The sequence below is a fragment of the Natator depressus genome, chromosome 8 (assembly GCF_965152275.1).
Source record: "Natator depressus isolate rNatDep1 chromosome 8, rNatDep2.hap1, whole genome shotgun sequence".
In the NCBI taxonomy this organism is placed as follows: Eukaryota; Metazoa; Chordata; order Testudines; family Cheloniidae; genus Natator; species Natator depressus.
The window spans coordinates 15,797,733-15,822,969 of NC_134241.1; the positions used below are offsets into that span (position 1 = coordinate 15,797,733).

General features: G+C 40.0%; 1 protein-coding gene across 1 annotated transcript in view; it reads left to right on the plus strand.

Annotated features, from left to right (window-relative positions):
• The window catches only part of HSPA4 (heat shock protein family A (Hsp70) member 4), a 40,474-nt gene extending 16,925 nt beyond the window's left edge, over window positions 1-23,549 (plus strand). The window contains exons 8-19 of the mRNA XM_074960511.1: window positions 521-597; window positions 959-1,110; window positions 2,292-2,398; window positions 2,810-2,943; window positions 3,535-3,716; window positions 13,646-13,735; window positions 14,607-14,759; window positions 17,075-17,200; window positions 19,619-19,726; window positions 20,963-21,082; window positions 21,657-21,818; window positions 22,109-23,549. Coding sequence (XP_074816612.1) covers window positions 521-597; window positions 959-1,110; window positions 2,292-2,398; window positions 2,810-2,943; window positions 3,535-3,716; window positions 13,646-13,735; window positions 14,607-14,759; window positions 17,075-17,200; window positions 19,619-19,726; window positions 20,963-21,082; window positions 21,657-21,818; window positions 22,109-22,315 — 1,618 coding nt within the window. The 3' untranslated portion in view covers window positions 22,316-23,549. The remainder of the gene's footprint in view (window positions 1-520; window positions 598-958; window positions 1,111-2,291; window positions 2,399-2,809; window positions 2,944-3,534; window positions 3,717-13,645; window positions 13,736-14,606; window positions 14,760-17,074; window positions 17,201-19,618; window positions 19,727-20,962; window positions 21,083-21,656; window positions 21,819-22,108) is intronic.
• Window positions 23,550-25,237: the final 1,688 nt, after the last annotated feature.

Here is a 25,237-nt window from a genome sequence, read left to right on the forward strand (position 1 = left end):
TTATTTTTGTGGTGTTTGTTGTAATTAATGCATGTAATCACTATAAAAATTGATATAATGTAAATTCTTCAGGACAGGGACTGTGTTTGTAAAGTACTGTACCTAGCAGAGTGGGATTGCAATCCTGGTTAGCAGCCTCTGGGCACTAGCCTAATATAAAAGGTGGCTGGAGTTGGAGGGATCATGGCAGAATAAGTATCATTTGTACATGACTCCCTCCAAAAGTATATATCAAGAGTAAGCTATTTTGGTGGGTTTTCTTTTTGGCGTGGGTGTAGGGATGTTGTAAATCACACAAACTTGTATTGTGGAATATTCAGCTCTGTTTTATTATACAAAAAATCGCTTTAGTGAAACACAGAACTTTATAAAATACTCTAGGATTCTGGATGGAGAAATAGAAAATTTACACTTCGCAAACTTAAAATTGCTTTTTTCCATTTCAGCTGCATACAGTTGCATTTTGCGATTTAAATTTTTGTTTATGGGAGTCTAACTTGACATATGGCTTTTTCAACAGGGGCAAATTTTTAGAGATGTGTGATGGTCTCTTAGCTAGAGTAGAACCACCTCTTCGCAGTGTTCTGGAACAAGCCAGTAAGTGTACATGCATTCTCTTGACTACAATGCTTAATGGTATACATACAGGAGGAAAATATATCCCTGGTTTTAGCTTTCTTTAGATGTTTGCCAAATCTAAATTAAATTTTTTTTTTTGCACACTTGATTTTTATGTAGCAGTTCAGTTGCAAGTAGCATAAAAATTTCCTTAAAGAATCCCTGTGTAAAATAGGATATTTTGATATCTGTGAGAGTACAAAACTTTTAATGGTGGCTAGAGATTTTATTGTAATCAAGTGCAATACCTTATTCCTTGTTTAAGAGGCACTAAATGCTGCTAATTTAGTGTAGGAATTTTCATAACACAAAGTTGCTAATGTATGTCTACTTTTTTTAGAGTTAAAGAAGGAGGATATTTATGCAGTAGAAATAGTTGGTGGTACTACAAGAATCCCTGCTGTAAAGGAGAGGATCAGTAAATTTTTCGGTAAAGAAGTCAGTACAACTTTGAATGCAGATGAGGCCGTTACACGAGGCTGTGCATTGCAGGTAAACAATTGCCTGTATGCTAGGGGTCTCCTTATTCTTTGTTGTTGAAGTCAGCGAGGGCATGTCGTGATACAGTATCAGGCATTGTGAAACTTATTTCACCTTTTTGAAGTGCGTATGTGTTGTAGAAGTGATTTGATTGAACGTTAAGAAGTGGGCAGTGGATGGGTGAGATTGGCTCATGCATAGACTGTTTATGTTGGCTGATCAACTGAGATGTCTGGCTGGGGCAGACAGCACAATCAACAACTTGGCATGGTCCTCTAGAGTTGGGTATATGTTCCAGTTATGACTGGAAACAATAGATGCTATATAAATACATAAAATATTAAATTTTTTCCACTGCAAGACTTTTACTGGTATCTTGGCAGATAGCTAAATTCTTCTGTAGAACTAACACTAAGAACAGGTTGACATTAAAAGTAATCATGAAATTAGGCAAAGCAAGATTACATTGCATTGTTGCTTAGTTAAATGTATTGCATATCTTTTTATAGAAGTGAAACCTAGTTCAAGTAAAGAATAAGATGACATGGCTTGACTTAAATTCTTGCAAATGAAAACTACATTGGTGTGACGCTTGCTATATCCAACCCTGGAGCAGTGCTAGAGTCATTGCTAGAGAGACAAGTTTAAAGGTCTAACTTGGGTATTACCTGAGCTAGAAGCAAATACTATGTATTGTTTCAAGTGCTCACTAATGTCATTTTTGACAACTCTTTTCAGCCATTAGTAAAGGGTAAAACATCTGTTTCTAGTTCTAGCTGTTCTCAAGAAAGGGCCTTTACTTGTTGTATGGCACTTGAATACCATGGTGATATGCCCCTGTTAATTTAGGGTTTTTTGACTCCTACATCTGTTAGCACTAAAAACATTTTATTGGAGCCATTAAAATATTCAGAACCAAAAAACTTGCCACCAGATGGTCTTGAGTGTCCAACTGGAGGAGAAATTTGATTCACTTAGAATGAATACAAACAAAACATGACTGTCCCTGAAGTTGTTTATAGCAAAAGCGCATGACTCCATTAAAACGGAAATAGGATATTTTAAAAATTTAGATGTCTAACTTGGAGTTAACATATTTGTAGTAGTCATTAAACAATCTAAAGGTCTGGCATTACTGCTACCTGTATTTTCATTCTGCACAATTGGACTTACTCTTCTGCTATTTCTTATAGTGTGCTATTTTGTCCCCGGCTTTCAAAGTGAGAGAATTTTCTATCACAGATTTGGTACCATACCCTATTTCTTTAAGATGGAATTCACCAGCAGAGGAAGGGTTAAGGTAAGAATTTAACACTACCAAATCTTTAGCATGCCTGTAAAAGGTTCAAAACAGAAGCTGCTGAAACGTAGACCAGATTGACTCACTTATTGTAAAAATTTTGAAAGCCTAAATGCCAAAACTTCAATTACTGCTCTTGTGGTGGTAACAGTAAAAAGCAATCATTTTAGCTTTTGTCTAGTTAAATACTTTAGCTTTTTAAATATACACATTCTTTAATTTGTATCATTGCTAATGAGTCTGTGGTAAAATGGTGGTCAAGGTAAAGCCATATGTTGTCCAGTAAACTTAAGTTGTCGCCTCTGTATCCACCTCTTTCAGGCATTTTAGTGCTTCTGCTAGGTCTTGTTGCATATTTCCCTCTAGATATTATAACAGCTGCCTACTTTCATATATCTCTTCCTTCCACAGCAACTGTGAAGTTTTCCCCAAGAATCATGCAGCTCCATTCTCCAAGGTCCTCTCATTCTTCAGAAGGGAGCCTTTCACTCTTGAGGCCTACTATACTACTCCCAAGGAGTTGCCTTACCCAGATCCTGCTATAGGTATTTAACAAAGGGAAAGAAGAAATAAGAACTAACTCCATATAGTAAGAAAAGAAAGTTGGGGTGTGTGTGTAGAGTGTTATCAACTTTTTGATCTTGTAGGTTGGACTTTCCCATCCCACTCTAACAATTATGATACTCAGGGTGTGTTAGCACATTAGTATCTTTTGGTTACATGTTTTTGTATGACTCAGATTGGGTTTTAAAGCCATGTGAGTGGAGAACAAAATTCTAAACTCCCAAACCACATTAATTGGTGGAGGAGAAACATATGCCAAACGGAAAAAGATAGTTTAGTATTTGGGCAGAGCTAAAGGTTTCCTAAAACTACCCATAGCCATTTTTCCAAATGCCACGTTTCTAAACTTTAAGTGTATCCAGAAAATGAGGGACAAACTGCAAAGCACAGTAAATGTTACTATGACTAATTGAATAAAATAAATCATTTGGTTCAGTTATTTTTGGCAAATGACTTCCACAACTGGATTTAATTGCAGTCTGTTATCAGCAATAGTCAGGATCTGCTAAATGTTCACACTTGATTATTTATCTTGAGTAAATATCCTTTTTTCTCTCTCCTGGAATGTTTAGCTCAATTTTTGGTTCAAAAAGTCACGCCGCAAACAGATGGATCCAGTTCAAAAGTGAAAGTCAAAGTTAGAGTAAACATCCATGGTATTTTCAGTGTTTCCAGTGCATCTTTAGTAGAGGTTCACAAATCTGATGAGAATGAAGAGCCCATGGAAACAGACCAGCATGCAAAAGAGGAAGAGGTAATGCATTTTATTGCTATGGAGGTCACCTAGGAAAGAACTTGGAACTGAGAACAAACTGATTGCTCATAATTTGGTCTCAGTTTCAGAAAAACGCCAGGACTAGTGCATTAACCCTCTAAACCAGATCAATTAACAGTTGTACCTTTCCACCCACATTGCTGCTTAGGCATCAGATGGATTTGAACAGTGTATGGATTGTTGCTTCTTCTAGATTATGATGCAAGTATGCAAATGTAATGCATTAGCCTTGACTTTTCCTGAAACTACGGCCAAATTATAGGCAAGTCATAAGTGGATAGTTTGTTCTTTCCCAATTGCTGTACATCACAAAAATCACCACACATTTGTCAGTCTCTGCCTAGGGAAAGCCCATGACTGAGGACTGGGTTGGTGACGCAGCTGTAGATTTAAGAACATTGCTAATAGATAGGGAAGAGAATACAGGGCTGTATCTTTATATCCTACTTAATAGTTCTGTATTTTGGGAATACCAGTCTTGCACAACAATACTATTACAGGTTAGTTAGTGAACAAACAGACAAAACTAATATCTTTAGTTTAAGGAACAGTATTTGGTAGCTTGCAGGCAAAACTTGTTTTGTAAATGTTTTCATTATATATATATTATTCTCTGTGAAACTTCAAAGGTGTTTGTTTGTTTTTGTTTTTTCCCCCCCCAAGCTTTTTTTTTGTTTTGATTTAAATGTTTTCCTGCAGTTTGTCTCTCAAACACTTGTGTCTGAGAATAATTGAAAATGAAAGAAGGGCAAAAAGTAAACATGTATTTGGTAAATGCCAGCAGTGTGCTTAGAGAGACAAGGTGGTGGGTGAGGTAATCTTTTGTTGGAAATTCTTCTGTTATGAAAATATAATTGATGTATCATGTGTATCACTGGATTCTTGATGCATTTGTCCAGAAATTCTTCTTCAAGGTGGCCCATGAAGAGGTTGGCATATAGGGGAGGTTGGTCCAATAAAAGATATTACCTCACCCACCTGTTCTCTCTTAATATCCTTGGACTGACATGACCATGACAACACTGCATATAACAGTGTGCTGGGCACTTGTACATAAGAGTGAGTGTTTTGCTGTCTGTCCATGTAGACTGTAAGCACCTCTAGACAAGTTCAGTATATTGGGAGTACCGTAGGATGGTTCTGACTTCCAAGGCAACACACACACTACCCTCCAAATCAGCACACCACACTGCCGTTGGTACTGATCTCTTGGCACTGACCCTAGCACCTGGTGCCTTGGTACTCAAAGCCTGGGCACTGAGGGTCACTCACAGTAGCCCTAGTACTTTCCACCTCAGTGCTGACTACCTCCCATCTCTGCACTGAAACTTCATATAATGTCAAGTTACTTATTGGTGGACCCGGGATCATAGTCACTTCTCCTCAAGAAACTGAGGTGCCTGCCAAACGACCAGGTGTTGGAGGCACTGATACACCAGGCTAGTGGCAGGACAGAGGAAGCCTTCAGTTCCCTAAATGATTCAGGGATGACTGGGCTCTTTAGGACTCTTATTTGCTGACCTCAAAGAGGAAGCAGACATGATTTATCATCTTTTTAGATGGTGCTCTTCTGTCCAGTTCTTGTCAGCTACAGAGATCCTTATAGCTGGTGAGGAAGAAACAAATTCCCCTAGTTACTATCCTCTGCCACTTCCTCCTGCCACCCTACAATCTGGGGCTTCCATGAGGTAGTAGGTTTGATGCAAATGTCAAGAGCCTAATAGGACCAAAAGAAATGTTTTGTTCTCACCTCCTGCATAAAACTTGTAAAAGTTTTAAGGCCTCATGCAATTATGTCACACAGCATGCCAGACTTCACCTATGCTCCATGAAAGGATGATTGAAATCTGTACATCCTACCAAGAGACACCAGATGAACAGGGTCGTGGTACCACCAGAAGTCCTCTCCAAATTAAACGGTGGAAAGACACTTTTCAAGTCTACAACAGAAAATCCTCTACACTTTCCTACCTTTCCTACCCAAGGCTCTGATGGATGCATCCACTTATTTAGATGACCTTCAAATTCAAGGCCCTCAGGAAGCTCTTCTCCACATAAATGTCCTAGAGCTCAGGGCCATCAGTTCGTCATGAAAAGGGTTCCTGCCTTTTTTTCATGGTACAACTGGGGATAGACAGAATCACAGCAATGCACATCAACAGGCATGAGGGAGCAAGATCGTCCATACTCTGTCAGGAAACCATACATCTGTGGAATCGGTGCATTCTGAACCAAATTACAGCAGTGGCTCTGCACCTTCCTGGCCTTCAGAACACCTTGGCAAACCAGCTTAATAGGCTTTTCTATGATTGTTATCTATTCGACTCAGGTATATAGAGCATCTTTTTGCAAATGGGGATTTCCAAGAGTAGACCCATTTACAACAGATCAGAACAAGTGTCAGATATTCTATTCCGGTGGGTGTGCAAACTCAGGATTCCTAACAGATGCCTTCCTCATCCCTTGAACACTGGGTTTGATGTATACCTTTCAACCAATCCCCATGAGAAAACAGAGGATGCAGGGCACAGGACTGAAAGACCCAGTATAGGTCAGGCAGTTCTGGTATTAAGATCTGATGAATCTTTCAGTGCAGCTCCCCAAAAACCTTAGCTGCTTTTACTGATAGTTTCCCAGAACAACTGCCAGGTCCTGCACTTGAACCAGCATCATTGTCCCTGATAGCCTTGGTACATCCACTGAAAGAGGCTGTTCACAATGTTGTGCTCCAAAGCAAGAAATCCATAACCAGGCTGACTTACAAAGCTAAATGAAAGAGGTTTTCTATTTTGGTAATAAGGGAGAAAGTTGGTGCTGAAGTCCAAATCTCAGTGATACCGGACTGTTTCAGGGCTAGCAAACAATCTGGATTTTCTATCCCTTCCATAAGGGTCCTTTTAGCAACAATATCTGCACAATGCCCCCTGATCCAGGGCCACACTGGATTTTCCCCATCCTACAGCAGCAAGAGTCCTGAAGGACCTCCTGCTTGTTTTCCCCCTAGTTTGGGACTCATTCCTTCTTTGGACTTTAATATAGTTTTAGTTTATAGTGCCTCCTTTGAACCTTTAGCAACCTGTTCCCTGTACCACCTCTCAATGGAGGCTGTCTTTTTGTAGCCATTGTATGAGCTAGGAGAGCAGGGGAGACTTGAATCCTCAATAGACAGTATTTCATAAGGACAGGATTACTCTTAGACCTCAACCGTAGTTTTTACTAAAGATTGTCTTAGAGTTCCATATAAACCATTTCTAGTTTTTTGTTCCTAAACCTCACTTAACCCCCAGAAGAACGTAGGCGTCACATGCTTAATGTAGTAAGAGCACTGAAAAATCATCCAGGAACATGCTGACTATTTGTAGTTTTTGCTATATTCTCTGTCCTCATGGAGGTTATCCTAATGCAGGGGATAGGGATAATGCAGGGATTCTCAAACTTCATTGCACCACGGCCCCCTTTGGACAATACAAATTACTATGCAAACCCAGGAGAGGAGACTGAAGCCTGAGCCCCAGCAGGAGGCCTGTAACCTGAGTCCTGATGCCCAGGGCTGAAGCCCTAGGGCTTTGGTCCCAGGTCCCAGCAAGTCTAAGCCAGCTCTGGTGACCCCATTAAAATGGGGTTGTGACCCACTTTGGGGGCCCCAGCCCATAGTTTGAGAACTGTTGTCCTAGTGGGTCTCCAAGTATAAGGAGAGATCAGTTAGCCAAGATCTACTTAGCCATATTAGAGCTCATTCCACTAGAACTCAGGCAGCATATGGCTGAGGAACATTCCTGTAGCAAATTTGTAGAGCAGCTATATCATAAAAATAAAGGGAAGGGTAACCACCTTCTTGTATACAGTGCTATAAAATCCCTCCTGGCCAGAGGCAAAACCCTTTCACCGGTAAAGGGTTAAGAAGCTAAGATAACCTAATTGGCACCTGACCAAAATGACCAATGAGGAGACAAGATACTTTCAAATCGGGAGGGGGAGGAACAAAGGGTTCGTCTCTGTGATGCTTTTGCTGGGAACAGATCAGGAATGCAGCCTTACAACTGTTACTTAGTAAGTAATCTAGCTAGAAATGTGTTAGATTTCCTCTTGTTTAATGGCTGGTAAAATAAGATGTGCTGAATGGAATGTATATTAAGGTTTTGCCTAGAGGGATTCTCTGTTTTGAATCTGATTACCCTGTAAGGTATTTACCATCCTGATTTTTACAGAGGTGATTCTTTTTTATCTTTTCTTTCATTAAAATTCTTCTTTTAAGAACCTGATTGATTTTCATTGTTCTTAAGATCCAAGGGTTTGGGTCTGTGTTCACCTGTACAAATTGGTGAGGATTTTTATCCAGCCTTCCCCAGGAAAGGGGGTGTAGGGCTGGGGGAGGGCGGATATTTTGGGGGAAGACGTCTCCAAGTGGTCTCTTTCCCTGTTCTTTGTTTAACACACTTGGTGGTGGCAGCATAGGGTTCAAGGACAAGGTAAAGTTTGTACCTTGGGGAAGTTTTTAACCTAAGATGGTAAAAATAAGCTTAGCGGGTCTTTCATGCAGGTCCCCACATCTTCGCCACTTCGAACTCTAGGGTACAGGAACCTTGACATGGTGTCAGAGCGGTGGGATCATTTTTGAGATTTTTTTTTTTTTTTTTTGAGATCATTTTGAACCAGAAGCACAGCAGGATTTTAAAAGGCTTTGTAAAAGAGAATTGCAGCTGTAGATTCTGTGTCTTTGCCTGGAGACATAGGTGTTAGTTTTTTTACAAAGGGATTTTTCTTTTTTGAGCTGTAGTTTTCTCTACCTAAAGGCAGGGTAGTTAACCTCCTGCAGGGAAATTCACAAGTTTTTCACCGACCTGAAGAGGTTTTTTCTTTTAAGCTGAGAGCAGCTAGAGAGTTTTCTGTCTATTTGCCTGGAGACGGGGGTATTAGTGTGTGTTTGTTTGTTTTTAAAATAAAGGATTTTTCTGTAGGCTGAGAATAGCTATCAGAGAACGTAGGTATCATGTTACAGTACAATTTTACAAGCCAGGGTTTTTGGTTTTGTTTTGTGGTTTTCTCTCTAACTCTTGTGTGTAAAGTTAGTTTAAAAACAGAGATGCTAAGATGACAGAAACCAAGGCACAACACAAACTGGAGTTAACCAGACTGGATGCAGCATAAGAAGCAGAAAAAGCCCAGGAGGCTGCCCACAGGTGAGCTATGGAGGAAAGGGAAAAAACTGGAGGAGAAGGAAAAAGAGGAAGCATGCACAGGAGATGGAGAAGGCAAAGGCTCAGCAGAATATACCGGATAACCCTAACAATCCTTCCCCAACAATCCCCAAATGGGAGCGACTATGTCCACAGTATGATGAATCCAGTGATATTGCTGAATATTTTCTCACCTTTGAGAGACTGTGCACACTCCATAAAATTCCTGAAGCTCACAAGATGACCACATTGGTTGCAAAATTGACTGGAAGAGCTCTGGACATATTCAATAAGATGCCTATTGATGAGGCTTCTGACTATAATAAATTCAAGGATTTGGTTTTAAAGCAATTTCAAGTTACACCTCAAACTTAAAGTAAAATTTAGAGCCCTTAAGAGAGGACCTGGACTAAGTAATGTGGCTTATATAAACCAGATGAAGGATCTGTTAGATAAATGGGTCAAAGGAACGGGTGTAACTAGCTTTGAAGGAATGTGTGATTTGATGACTCAGGAAGAATTCCTGAATATGTCCGAGGATATAGAACAGTCTTTATGGGATAAGAAAATGGACTCAGCAGAAAGTCTTGCTGCTTATGCTGATCAATACGAGCAGTCCCAGACCGCCAGAGAGGCAGGGCAAACCAGAACAAAATGGGTGGAGGGTGGAGAGAGAAACAACCCTGGTCACAGTTGGAGCGGATACCAGAAGGGACAACCTCAGACCACACCCTACTACTGGGGGCAGCCCAAGGCCCCAGCTACACCCCAAGGAACACTCCAGACACCTTATCGTCCCGCCACACCGTTCTCCAGCAACCCGCCTTACCCCAGTGACCCGTCGGCTGGACGATGTTTTAAATGTAACGAGCCGGGGCATGTAAAGGCCAACTGCCCCAAGAACCCCAGCAGATTACAGTTCATTGCACCGGAATCACATCAGAGGTCCTCTGGGCCAGATACCTCCCAGATACCCTCAGAGCGGAGGGAAACTGAGTGTGGGTGGGAAGAAGGTCACCGCGTGGAGGGACACCGGAGCACAAGTTTTGGCTATCCATGCTTCCTTAGTGGACCCCAATTTAATTGACCCAGAGGTCCAAGTGACGATTCAACCTTTCAAGTCAAACTCTTTTGACTTGCCTACAGCCAAGTTGCCTGTCCAGTACAAGGGCTGGTCCAGCATGTGGACTCTTGCAGTCTATGATGATTATCCCATCCCCATGCTATTGGGGGAAGACTTGGCCAATCATGTGAAGCTAGCCAAGAGGGTGGGAATGGTCACCCGCAGCCAGGCTAAGCAAGCTGTCACACCTAGCTCTGTTCCGAAAACTTCTACCAGGACCCAGTCAGAGGTGATGGGACCGGACCCCATGCCAACATCTGGAACGGCAGTAGTGGATCCAGTCACAGAGACCCAGACAGAGCCAGTCTCAGAACCGGAACCAGCAGAACAACCAGAACCATTGCCAGCACTGAATCCAGTACTTGCAACCCCAACATCAGAGGGCCACACGGAACCTGCACTGGCAGCAGCAGCAGATGAGCCTCTTATGGAGGGTTAGCTGGAGCCTGAACCCCAACATAGTGCACCAGTGGAGAGCAGTTCACCATCAACGGAAAAAGCCCCATCACCTGCATCACTTCCAGAGGGGCCAAGCCTAGGTCCACAATCCAATGAGGAACTGAGATCTCCAGTATCAAGGGAACAGTTCCAGACCAAACAGGAAGCAGATGAAAGCCTCCAGAAAGCTTGGACGGCAGCACGGAGCAACCCACCACTTCTCACCTCTTCTAATTGATCCAGAGAATTAAAGGTTTGTCAGTTTACAGCCCAGGGAGGAGATGACGCTGAGTGGCCTGAAGGTGTCTACTACGAAGGGAAAAGTGGTGGTGGCGTGGAACAGGTGACGCTCTCCATGACCCTTGAGCGTATGCAGCGACAGCAGATCAAGGAGCTGCGCACTAGCTACACGCCGACATTCTCAGCCACCCCAGGACTGACTGAACGGGCATACCACTCCATTGACGCAGGTAATGCTCACCCAATTGAAGTCCAACCTTACCAGGGGTCTCCTCAAGCTACAACTGCTATAGAACGGGAGATCCAGGATATGCTACAGATGGGTGTAATCCACCCCTCTGGCAGTGCATGGGCATCTCCAGTGGTTCTAGTTCCCAAACCAGATGGGGAGATACGTTTTTCCATGGACTACCGTAAGCTAAATGCTATAACTCGCCCAGACAACTATCCACTGCCACACACACATGAACTATCGGAGAACCTGGGACGGGCCCAGTTCATCTCTACCTTGGACTTAACCAAGGGGTAAAGGCAGGTACCGCTAGATGAATCTGCCAAGGAAAGGTCAGCCTTCATCACACATGTCGGGCTGTATGAATTTAACGTGCTCCCTTTTGGGCTGCGGAATGCACCCGCCACCTTCCAAAGACTTGTAGATGGTCTCCTAGCGGGATTGGGAGAATATGCAGTCGCCTACCTTGACGATGTGGCCATATTTTAGGATTCCTGGGCAGAACACCTGGAACATCTATAGAAAGTCTTTGAACGCATAAGGGAGGCAGGACTAACTGTTAAGGCTAAGAAGTGTTAAATAGGCCTAAACAGAATGACTTACCTTGGACACAAGGTGGGTCAAGGAACTATCAACCCGCTAAAGGCCAAGTGGATGCTATCCAAAAGTGGCCTGTCCCAAAGTCAGACAGGTCCAATCCTTCTTAGGCTTGGCTGGATATTACAGGCGATTTGTACCACAATACGGCCAAATCGCAGCCCTACTGACAGACCTAACCAAAAAGAAACAGCCAAATGCAGTTCAGTGGACTGAAGAGTGTCGGAAGGCCTTTAACCAGCTTAAAGCGACGCTCATGACTGACCCTGTGCTAAAGGCCCCAGACTTTGACAAACCGTTCCTAGTAACCACAGATGCATCTGAGCGTGGTGTGGGAGCAGTCTTAATGCAGGAAGGACCAAATCAAGAGTTCCATCCTGTTGTGTTTCTCAGCAAGAAGCTGTCTGAGAGGGAAAGCCACTGGTCAATCAGTGAAAAGGAATGTTATGCCATCGTCTACGCTCTGGAAAAGCTACGCCCATACGTTTGGGGACGGCGTTTCCACCTGCAAACCGACTATGCTGCGCTACAGTGGCTTCATACCACCAAGGGAAATAACAAACTTATTCGGTGGAGTTTAGCTCTAAGATTTTGATATTGACATACAACACATTTCAGGAGCTTCTAACAGCATGGCTGATGCACTCTCCTGTGAAAGTTTCCCAGAATCAACTGGTTAAAATCGTCCTTGAGATCTGGAAAATATTGTTAGTCTTCATACAGTTGGTAGTATATTTAGAGGTGTATGTGTCTTATTAACTCTGTTTTCTCCTAGAGCTCCAGGAAGAAATCAGTCAGTGTTTTCACCCTATCTGTGATTTGGGGGGCATGTCATAAAAATAAAGGGAAGGGTAACCACCTTTCTGTATACAGTGCTATAAAATCCCTCCTGGCCAGAGGCAAAACCCTTTCACTGGTAAAGGGTTAAGAAGCTAAGAAAACCTTGCTGGCACCTGACCAAAATGACCAATGAGGAGACAAGATACTTTCAAATCGGGAGGGGGGAGAAACAAAGGGTTCATCTGTCTGTGTGATGCTTTTGCCGGGAACAGATCAGGAATGCAGCCTTACAACTGTTAGTAAGTAAGCTAGCTAGAAAATGCGTTAGATTTTCTTTTGTTAAATGGCTGGTAAAATAAGCTGTGATTATTATCAAACCTTCCCCAGGAAAGGGGGTGTAGGGCTTGAGGGATGGGGGGGGATATTTTGGGGGAAGACGTCTCCAAGTGGGCTCTTTCCCTGTTCTTTGTTTAACACGCTTGGTGGTGGCAGCATAGGGTTCAAGGACAAGGTAAAGTTTGTACCTTGGAAGTTTTTAACCTAAGATGATAAAAATAAGCTTAGCGGGTCTTTCATGCAGGTCCCCACACCTGTACCCAAGAGTTTGGATTGGGGAAGGAACCTTGATAAGCTATATGCAGCTTAAGCCACCTCCTAGCAATTAGACAACTGCAATAGTCACTAAGAGTGGAATCTGTGTGGACAGTGGCTTGAAGAAAGAACAGTTATTTACCAACAGTAATTGTAGTTCTTAAGAGATGTGTTATCGGAGATTCCACAATCTTCCCTCCTTCCCCTTGACGACAGAATCCTATTCCTAGGGGAGTCAGTATTGGTGAAGGAACTATGAGACAGTTGGGCTTCCTGCCCTTTAAACCCTTGAGTGGGGGGGTTCGAGGGGAGACCGGGCCTCAATGGTCACTCTTGGCCAAAATAATCCAATCTTATCTGCATGTGTACGGAGAGTGGCATTTGTGTGGACAGCACATCTTGAAGAATCACCGTTACTGTAGGGTAAGTAACTAGCACAATTTTTTTGTACTTGTTTTTAAAAAAAATAATGTATTAGAAATCTCACTATGACAAATACTTATCAATAAAGGTTAGGTGCAAAGGCTTAATTAACCCTGTTACAGTTTCTAGTTTCACTTGAACTAAATTTAGATTTTTATGGAGTTAAATCTTCACTGTAGGACCTGAAGAGTACTAACTATACAAGTACAGTGACCAGTCCAGAAATTTAAATTGGTTATACACTGTCATAGTAAACTAAGTATTTGAGATTTAGCTCTACTTTTTAAGTGTTTTCGTCTAATTTCAGAAGATGCAAGTTGACCAGGAAGAGCAACAGAAGAATGAAGAGCAGCAGCCAGTACAAGCTGACAGTAAAGCAGAGTCTGAAGAAATGGAGGTACTAAGTGTATTTGATGTCTTACTGTCTGTTTAGCTCATCTGGTTGGAGCATTTTGCCTTCTTGAATGTTTGCTCTGTAATGTATAATCAGGACCCATTCTCCACCCCTTACCACAGAACTAGGCTCTGGAAACTAAGCTTTCACTTAAGTATTTCTAGTTCTCCTGGTTGCGACTAGTGCCTTAAAAATATGAAGAGTATAAATTGATGTAATGGGGTCTCCCTGAGACTGCAGATAACTTGAAACAGTAGCTCTGAGATGTGTGAACTGCCCCATTCATTTGAAAGGATTGTTCACTCCAAACACTAAACTGACAAATGTCGATGTTAACTCTAACTGGTCACCATTTAAGCAAAAATGTGCTTAGCCTAGTCTCCAGCTACACTCCTAGTACCAAATGCTCCCACTGCTACTCAGCTGCCAAAACCACAAATTCCTCCGAACAATTTGTACCATGTAGTTTTGCTTTTGATACAGAAATATGTGATGTGTTTAAAACAGAAAATTTGCAGCCGCATAAAACAAAATTTAATTTTAAAATAAATAGCACAAGGCTATTGTATTGATTGCATTCAGTTCAGTACAGTATTTAAACAAGTCTTTATTTTTAATATAAGTGAAGTTGTTGCAGAATTTCGTTGCTACCAAACTAGAGCTGCAAAATCTATAGACTGTCACAGAATTTCAAAGCAGCTGAGAATTCCATTTAGAAGAAATGAAGCAGCACTGACTGATAGTTTGCTCTAGTAACTTAAAATGTTAATCAACATTGTAATAAAAAAAAATAAGACAAATGTGACTTGAATTGGGTGTCCCTTTAGTGACTATTGCACTCTGCATGGTGTGTGTGGTTTGTTTTTTAATGCAGACATCTCAGGCTGGATCAAAAGACAAGAAAATGGATCAACCTCCTCAAGCCAAGAAGGCTAAAGTAAAGACTAGTACAGTGGACCTTCCCATTGAGAATCGGTTGCTGTGGCAGATAGGGAAGGATATGCTGAATTTATTCATTGAGAATGAGGTAAATTAACTGAATGGTACTTTTTACCTTTTATCTAGACCATAGTCTTACAAACTGTTGTCTGAACAGACTCTGCTGGTCACAAGGTGCTGACTCTCCTCATTTCTAGCTGGAGAAAGTCAAAGGAGAGGGTGAGGTGTTATGAACAGCAAAAGGAGACAGTATGGCTAACTTTCTCCAAGGGCAAAACTAACTGCACTAAAGACAGCTAAAAATAAATGCACCTTTCCCCAATGAGCATCTGCTGTAACTTGCTACAGGGATGTTCTACAATTGCAAATAGGGAATATGGCTACATTTTAGAAAACTTGCTTTATGAACCGACACTGGAAAGTTTCAGAACCCATAACCTAGGTATTTATTATTGCACTCATCATGTTAGTTTGAGTACCTATCTAATGTCTTGCAAGTTAGTGCTTTCAATGAAAATGGTTAAAGTTATAAAAAATGAATGTAAGGTTGGCAGGAGGGGGACAATTTAATTATATAATACAAACTCCTAAAGAAAAGCTTGCCGTGCATTTTTTGCCACCAGAAACGGTAAAGTAAGTTAATCAAAGGCTAATATCTCAATTCTTGGGTCATGTGGCATTTGGGGAGTGGTTAATAAGCCAGTTAATGAAGGCTGCCTACGTCAAAGCACAAGACTTTGAAGGACATCTGAGACCACCTTAAATGGTAAAAACACCACTGCATGAGGTAACCAGTACAATAATGTGAAGAATTCAGTGTGCTAAAAAAAAATCCTGTGCACGCTGTTTACAGCAGCTAAATTCTTCTGATTTGTACTATGTTCTTTATATCAGTAGTACTGGATTGCTTTATAGACGTATTGGTTATTCTGAAGCTCTTGTCATCTGCTCCAATCAGTCAGTCCATCTGGTGCCCTGAATGTCTGCTACTAAATCATTGGTATCTCTTCAGATGGCTACAGCTAGAGCACTTGTCCTCCAGCTACCTGGGCAATTCAGATTATATTGGCCTTGGAATTCTGTGCTATGTTTGGGTCAGTCTTAAAACTGGAAAACTAGGATACCAAGTTTTGAGTTGGATCAGTATGCTACTTAAATTGAATTCTGTGTTTAAAAGTAATTGGTTAGCCAGTAAGAGACTAGCTCTCTGAGACTGTAAATTTTTTTTAAGCCAGGGATTGTCACTACAGCAACCAACACAATGAGTTCTCAATGACTGGGGACTCCGTGTTCCACTCTAATACAAATAATATAGCCTAGCCTGTTGGTGTCATTGTCTTTCTCAAGCGAGATCTCCAATACGGAGTTTGTTCACCACTACCTTCCATCTTTCACAGTTTTAGCAGAGTTATAAAACTTCTCCTTGAAATACAAGTCCATATGGCAATGGTTCTGATATAGCTGGCTCTTTATTCTCTTCCTGATTTGCCTGTGATCTTGCTTGATAGCTTTGAGTGCTTGAGGTGAGTCGTATGAGCGACAAGCAGTGTGTTGGCAGAAGGATGTTGTTCTGTGTGCCAGAGTTTTCTCTCCTGATTTAAGAACTCCAGCTTGCTGCGGAAATCTAAGGCATTGGACACAGGGTTGGCAGACGCACATGTGCTGCTGTGCTAGTTTTTTTTCACTGGTTCAGGAAGTGTTGACCTTGCAAAGGGTTGGAGAATGGGGGAGAATTTCTGGAGTCTTCTGGCTGCTGGGAGGGGTTAGTCCCAGCCACCTGAAACATTTCCTTTCTCCCTTTGAGGATATAAGCCCTATTTACACTTGGGACTCATCCTCCCTCAGCAGAGGAAACAGCAGGATAATAGCACTCTGATCATCAAAAAGTACTTCCTTTCCAAACCATAGGAGAATTGTTATCTGCATCTCTCCCTTGGAGATATTAACACAGAATGGAAGTGCCCAAGTAAGGCAAAGAAGTCTAATTAGCAGCTTCAGAATTGGATTTGGTTCCTAAAGCCTGGGTTACCTTTACAAAGGCATCTCTAACTAAAAATACAGCAATCCTTATGGAAAGCAAGTTTCTTCTCAAGGAACCAACAAGCAGGAGAATAAAATCATTCATCAGATAAAATGTAAACTTTGATGTCAGCCTTTAGGGTATCTGTGCCATCTATCTGCTTCTCAGTGGCTGTTGTAGTGTGGGCAGATATTTTTGTGGGGAAATGCATTTTTAAGCTCAATTGAAATTGGCTCTATCCTGATGGCTTCATTCATCTCAGATGCATCCATGCATTTGCTTACACCTGCTCCTCAGTATGTTCTCTAATGCTATTTCCTTATAAAAATGTTAATTGAGCTCTAATTATTGAGTAAGATAATGAACTAATTTCTTTTCTGCAGGGTAAAATGATCATGCAGGATAAACTGGAGAAAGAGCGGAATGATGCCAAGAATGCAGTGGAGGAATACGTGTATGATATGAGAGACAAGCTCTGTGGCTTGTATGAGAAATTTGTTAGCGAAGATGTAAGTATCGCCAATTTGACACTTACCTTTTTTTTTGTTCTTTGTGGCCTAAAATTTCAGGTCTCTTCCATTAAGTCTTTAAACCAAGGGTGTCAAACACCCTGGATGTGTTTGTGGCCTGCATGGTACATTCAAAAATGAAGCTTCATTTTTTAAGAAAAGTAACTTTCTAGTCCTTGTGGTTATGAGGATAAACATTCCAAACATGAGACAAGTGTAAACTGATAATGCCTTTCTTAGTTTGCAAACTACCTGAGAAAAGTACTCAAGTGTCAACTCCCCTGCCCTACATTAATCTCACAGAAATGTTAATTCTAGAACCCAAATGATAACATGTTAATGCAAATATTAACTTTTTAATTACTGATCATTCCCAGGTGAAATGGAGAAGGGAGTTGAAGCAAAGCTCAAAAGAGTGAGAATTGAGAGTACTTTATTGTCATGGTCAGCCTCACTTGGTGGATAAAATATTCTCATTTTTAGGACCACTGTTTTTTTTACCCTTGATCTCAATGCAAATCTCCCAGTGAATTCTGTTGTGAATTCAAAGATTCCAAGTCCAGAAAGGACAATCGTGATAATTTAAACTTCCCCCAAAAAATTCTTAGAGTATATCTCTTAGAAAAAATTCAGTGATGGAGAATCCACCACAGCCCTTGGTAAACTGTTCTAATGGTTAATTACTCTCAACACTAAAAATTTACACCTTATTTCCAGTCTGAATTTGTCTGGCTTCAACTTCCAGGATTATATTATCTTTTTCTGATAAACTGAAAAGCCCATTATTAAATATTTGTTCTCCATGCAGATATTTATAGACTGTAATTAAGCCCCTTCGTTTTCAGTTAAATTAATTTTTACTGAAAAAACCCCAGGTTTTACAAAGTGTTTTTTTCTAGTTCACTCTACTTTTGTATCATTCAACTGTATAAAAATAACTTGTTTTATTAGAAAAATACAATACATTGCATGAGATATATGTATGATACATTAGTGTGTGTATATGCATAGCTGCCTGTTAAAAGTAAGATTCTAGTGGTCTTGAAGATATATACAAGAAACAGGCACGCATGCAAGCTCTGAAGTGCATGCACATCTGACTGTACTAATAAATCTCACGCCTACCATGTAAACATTTCAGGCTGTTAGCAGATAACCGTTCAAAGATTTGACACCCTAAAAGGGGAAGAAAATTAAAACACATTCTGATACAGATTTTCGAACACAAAGTATTCATAAGTTTAAAAAACAAATGAGAAAAGGATGAAGCTGAGAGTATGCGCTGCAAATGGTGTGGTCCAATTATTTAATGTCAATATTATTGGCTAATAGTTCTAAGTCTGCAACAGTACCTTATTTATTCAAATGAAAAGTCTTATTTGGGGATTAGAGAGATATTGTTTTCTTAAACTCAGAGGTGGCATTGTGTTCAAGTTTTGTTTTAGTTCCGCATTGAATTCTGTTAATCAGAGCATTAATCTACTGAATACTTTTCCCCTGTCCTTCCATCCACCAAAATAAACCCCAAAATTTACCCATAAAATTTTTTTGCATGATTTTCATCTGTTTTTGTTGTTGGAGTAATAAACACCTATAAATTCCTGGGGAACATTAAATAAAATAAAAACTGAAAATGAAGGGCCCTAACTTGGTCACCCCTTCACCTTTTCTTTGTTAAACAGAATAGATTGAGCTCTTTGAATCTGATTTTTTTTATTGTTTTATAATTCTTGTGGCTTTTCTCTGAACTCTCTCCAATTATTAATGTCCTTGAATTGTGGGCATCAGAACTGGAAACAATATTCCACCAGCAGTTGGACTAGTGCTGAATACAGACGTTAAATAACCTCTCTCCTCCTACTCAAAATTCCTGTTTATGCTCTCCAGGATTGTTACCTTCAATTGGCTGTGGTCAAAAGAGCTATCAATTCTTAAATTTATATTCCAGCCCACAAATGGGAATAGAATTTAGCTGTTGTCATAGATTGGCACCCCTTGCTCTATATGAGCTCTATCTTATAAGGCGGCTAGGTGTACACTAGAAACTTTTGCTGGTAAAATAACATTAGGGGTGTGATTTTACATTTCTATACCAGCAAAAGCTCTAGTGTAGATGCAGTTATACTGGAAAATGGGCTTGTGCCAGTAAAGCTGGGCTGGCAAAGCCTTTCTAGGGTAGACAAGGCCTCAGTGTGTGGTTTAAAAAAAAAAAAGAGAGAGAGAAAGAAATTTAAAAATTCTACACCAACACTTCAAGCTTTTTTTTTTTTAAAGAAAATATTGAAGTTCTAACAGACTCAAAGTGTCCATCTTTCAGGAAAGAGTATCCAAATGACACCAGATGTTTATCACTTTTGTTTTATGGGAGATAATCTCTAAATTCAGTATTCAATTCATATTGGTTGTTTCTGGTTTCAGGATAGAAGTAGTTTCACTTTGAAACTGGAAGACACTGAAAATTGGCTATATGAAGATGGTGAAGACCAACCGAAACAAGTTTACATTGATAAATTAACTGAACTCAAGGTAAGTGGCACTTCAGCACTGTAATTGTCGTCTTCAGATATCAATTGAATTTATTCCACTTAAGCTATAAATCAGGCCCTAATGAACAATAAATTATTTAAATGAGTTGGGAGGTGATGTTGCTTGCAAACATAAAGAAAATAATTTGAGCATAGGCAGAAGAAGCTTTTAATTGAGCCTAAAGTGAAAGTAAATGCTAGTGATGGAGTGCTGCATTGTGTAGGCTTTTATCTTTCTCCTGAATCTCTTTGGAGAGGGAAGGAAAGGTATATGTGAGAATTGCTACTTGCTCTTAAAAGGTAACACAGATGACCTATAACAGGAAAATGTTTTTTATACAAATGAGCTTTAAAGTTATGGAAGACTAATTTTGAAGGCTAGAAGAAAGCTACGTTGCCATATGATTTAATGTTGATGTTAGTCAAGCTTACTCTCCTGTACAGTTTATCTAAAGTAAATTGGAAGTAAAAGGATGGGTATATTCTGTATTGGCAGCAGGGGAGAAGATGATATAATGTCTTTAGCTGGAATACTAGTGAATTTGAAAGCATTCTGTAATTTATTATGAAAAGGTATAATGAACTATTTTAATGTTTTTTTGAATAAGATAAACTTGTAATTAGTCTTGGCAAAGCTTCCCCAGTGTGGCTTTTGTTTGATTTATAAAATATTTTAATAGGTGAATAAGTAGAGCCCTATACATTCATTTGACAGTAGTGATGAAATACACAAATACCAGTATTTGACAAAATGTGGGACATGCCCCCTGAGGTGGGCATTAAAGTGAACGAGGGAACACAGACCAAATGTGCAACACGTTAGTATCTTTTAGAAATCACACCCCTTTAGTGCGCATTGCTGCTTCATGTACACAAGCCCTGAGTTGAGAGAGCACGAAACAATAGTTCAGAGACATGAATTGCCTCTACACTTCAGTTTGCGCTAACTAGAATGCCAGTGATGATCTAAATGTCAATAGTTAACTTTCACTTCCCATCAAAGCATGTAAGAAAGGGGAGGAAGCATCATATTATCAAGAGCTACAATATGGATACGCCTTCAACACATGGTAGGATTGGAGGAGGGTGTGAGACTAATTTAATTTTCCTAAAATGGGAGGAAGGGGCTCACCTTTCAAAAGTTGAGAGACACTGCCATGTATTGAAAAAAATCACTGTAGGTCCATTACAGTGCTGTGTTTAAAATTTCAGTAACCTGTTCTGTCCTTTATTTCAGTCTCTGGGTCTGCCTATTCAGGCACGGTTTCAAGAATCAGAGGAAAGACCAAAAGCTTTTGAGGATCTGGGGAAGCAAATACAACAGTATATGAAAGTTATTCATGCATTCAAAGCAAAGGTATCTTCAGTTTTTCAAATGTTTTGCTGATTATAAGGAAGTGTTGAAAAGCTATCTTGGATTTCTTCTTTCCACCTTTTTTCAGCATCAGATGTGGTGGGAATGGCCAACAAATAATGCAGTCTCCTGGTTTGGGGATCAGTGGCAGGAATTAACTTTGCAATACTTAATGTTGACTTTCTTTCTTACGAATAAAAGTAGGACTCTTGTATGTTCATATAATTGGAATGATGACTGCCGGTGATGTTTGTAAACCAGCTTTCTCCCAGACGAGTTCCCTCCACTGGGGGAAATCACAGAGCATTACGAAGTTCTGCTGCTGCCAGCTCTCTTCCATTTGACCACACTCAGAACGGTACAATGGGCTGCTCGGCAACTGTTTGCCCTGCTAAGCGTAAAATAAAGTTTCCCTTTGGGCAAATTCAAACTGACAGTCCATTCTGAAATTGGAGGATAAGATTTGATGGAGAAGCAAAACAAATATGCTGCCCAGATGTTTAAAAAAGTACATTTCATTTGCACAGTAAGTGACACTAATGTATAAATGTGCTGTGTAATTATTTTCATACTTCAGGATGAACAGTATGACCATTTAGATGCAGCAGATATGGTAAAAGTGGAGAAGAGTGTAAGTGAAGCTATGGAATGGATGAACAATAAGCTTAATCTTCAGAACAAGAGAAGTCTTACTTTGGACCCAGTTATAAAGACTAAGGATATCCAAGCTAAAACTAAAGTAAGATCTTGTTTGACTTTGCAGAAAAAATATGAAACTGGTTTCATGTTGTATAAGTGGCATCCTACTTACACCAGTGTTTCTTTATGCTCAGAGCAGCTCTGAGGAGGAGGTATGGTGGGAAATAGAGTAGTACTATTTTCAACAAAACCTCCCAAAGCTATGTAGGGGCACTTCTGCCTTCAGCTGGGAACGTTCAGCTAGTGTTGTTCCAAGCTCCTTTAGGCAATGACTGTAGGTATAAGCCTTAATGTGTGCTCTAACTTAAATTCTCTCAACTCTTACTTTAGGAATTGACAGGTATCTGCAATCCTATAGTCACAAAACCAAAACCCAAGGCAGAACTCCCTAAAGAGGAGCAAAATCCAGCTGAACAGAATGGACCAGTAGAAGGCCAGGGAGATGCCAACACAAGGTCCCAGCCTGCTGAACAGAGCATTAACACAACTACTCCAACAGCTACAGAAAAGAAACTCCCAGAAATGGACATTGACTGAATGTCAGCACTTGTTTATATTACAAACTACAATAAAGCTTTAAATTGTCAACTTCGTATGTTCTGAATATAAATTGGAGCAAGTGAATACTACAACTTTATCACAGCAATGTTTGGAGAGGATTGGTTAATGTATTGAGTCAAAATATGTAGGTAGTTAACTACTCCAGTCAAGTATATTGTATCTCTTGCCATAATGAGTGTATTTAGAAGTCCCTAGTAATCCTTAATAGATTTACTGAAACAGCCATCAACTAACCCTGTTTTTTTTAATTATGTTCATGCAGAGTCTTGTTTTAAAGAAGTAAGATGGCAGAACTTGAAACTTCTAACTTACCACTAAGTTTCTTTTGTGGTTTTCAGCAACTATAAGTGTCCATTAATATTTCAAAGACTACATGGAGATGGCAGTGAGGTTTTTAGCTCTTTTCCAGAGCACAGAGGAACATAAGCTAAATGAAATACCATTTGAATCTAGTTCTTATTTCTCAGTAACAGACAAAATACAGACATGTTCCAGTCTGTGTGAATTCCACTAACTTCATGTTTGCACTTTTTTGCATTTGATTAGCTCTGAAATAGGTATGGAGCCATGGATGAGGTGACCAGTATACCGGTGGTATTATGCTCTTAAGAACTGAGCTCTAAGGTTCTTCCTCAGCTGGTGTCCATGCTCCATTATGGGTAGAGTTTTAATACTGAATATAAAATCAAATTCATATATCTGATATGCAGAGTAGCAATTATATACATCTCTATTCAGACTATCTGAACCTGCTATTAGATATGCAAGTGTGTATGTTGATAAACTCTCCCTAGCCATCTAAATATTGTATAAAACTTTTGTCCCTAGTTAAATTAGCTGCTTGTAGAGATTGAGGATTTATACTCCTGGCTGCTTGCACTGATGGATGATTCTGATTAGTTGCTAACCACTGAAAGAGATATACTTGCTTCCATGAGACCTGCATTTGAAATGTTTGGTTTAATTAACTTACAGCAAGAGAGAAATTCGGCTTTTTTTCATGAGCTCCTCTACCCATGACTTCGCTTCTAGTATTGATAATTGTCATATAAACCTGAAAACATTAATTTGTATGTGTTTTAAATCAAAAGTTGAAACAGCCACACATTACAAGAAATAAATGCACTGGATTGTACTGGATTACTTTTTTAAATTGTCAGTTATGGTCATGGCAACAGCTGCAACTTGGGCTGGGGATAAATTGAAAATTGAGGCTGCTGTCACATATATTTGCCACAGTGATTTTTTGAAGGAACAAGAAGTTGCAGTGTGTACAAACTGCTCCATTTTCTCTTTCCAGATAAATGCAAGAATTGAATGGTGTTCCTTTAATTAAAAAAAATTCCATTAGAACATTCTGCTTCTACCTTAGCTCACTTAAATCCATTTTATGGGGCTTCAGAAATAGTATACATCTTAAGGTAAAGGGTTCTGGCTAATAAACTTGCTGTTAAATACCACCACTTGTGCAATATTTCCTGTAAAGTGCCTGTTAAGAGTTACCTTGAGGCTAATCCTACAGTTGACAGTATTTACAACACCCATTTCAAGTGCTGGAAACACTTTAAAAAAAAAAAAAAAAAGCACTGTACACTCAAACTTAAAATGTTTGAGAAACATTACAAGTACTGCTCCAAATGCACTGTCTTTGAGTAAACTTTAGAACTGCATCAGCTCTCATCAGTTCTGCTTGAATCACTTGAGTGCTCTAGCTACACTAATTCCATTAATACTCCCACTTCACTCCTGTAATATTTCCACTCATCCTTCAGTGACAGTACTAAAAACCAGCAGTATTACACATCTCTCCTTCCATCTTCCAGTTCCACCAATTTTAATTTTTTTATTCCTAGTTTTAAAAAGCTTGTTTGAGGATAGTCTCATATTGATGACAGGATTAAGCAAATGCTAAGTGACCATATGTATGCAAGATCAGACTAATGAGAGAACTGCAAACACAGTTATCTGTAAGACACAAGATCACAGGCTGTTATATCCTTGCTCTGCATTCATATTTTTAATATTACATATTGCCTCTTGCTTCAAAGTGGTTAACAGCAACATGACATATGCTGCTATCTCGCACTGTCATGGAATGTTGCTTCCCAGGTGCTGGGAGTCAACCTCATATGAATTAAGGTTTGACTTTAGGGTATCTTTTTATATTATTGGCACTGACAACCAGGTGCCTTGATTTATCTGACCATAAAATATGGCCTTGGTTATTCTTGAGTCACCTGTACAAATGAGATGCCCAGACCAATGCAACTGAGCATGTTTTGAATGCCAGACATCCAACAACTAAATTTCATTATTGGGAATCTTATTGCACCATTTGATCCTGCAAACAGACCAAAGATTGAGCTTGTTTACATGAAATATGAATCATATTGGCAATCTTCTATATACAAAGCTGTTTTAAAACAATATTAAAGAAATAGGATAAAATGAGTTTTGTGCTGTACCTAAAATTGTGAGGGAGGTGACTCAAGCTATGTATACATGATGAACCAGTTCATGCTAGCCAGAATGGCAAACCACTTCAGAAGTAAAGTCATAAGGTTTTAGCTGTATTATAACAATGAAATTGTGCAGTCCTTTAGCATGGAACTGGCCTATACTACTCTAGTTAAATTGGATCAGAACCAAGACACGATCAACCATGGCATATCTTGTGCAAAGGCTGGCTATTTCTGTAATCTTTTTAAGGCTATAGTTGGCTTGCCTCCTCCAGATAGTTCTGATTTCCTTTAGCTTCTGAAGATGTAGGCTAAATCTTGGACTTCTGAAAAGCATTTGTATTCTCTGAAAAGAAAAACCAACCTACAGAATCCTGTTCATTTGATTCTCTCTCTTCCTTCCCCTCCCACTCCCCATCAGTGGATCTAGCAAAGGCAA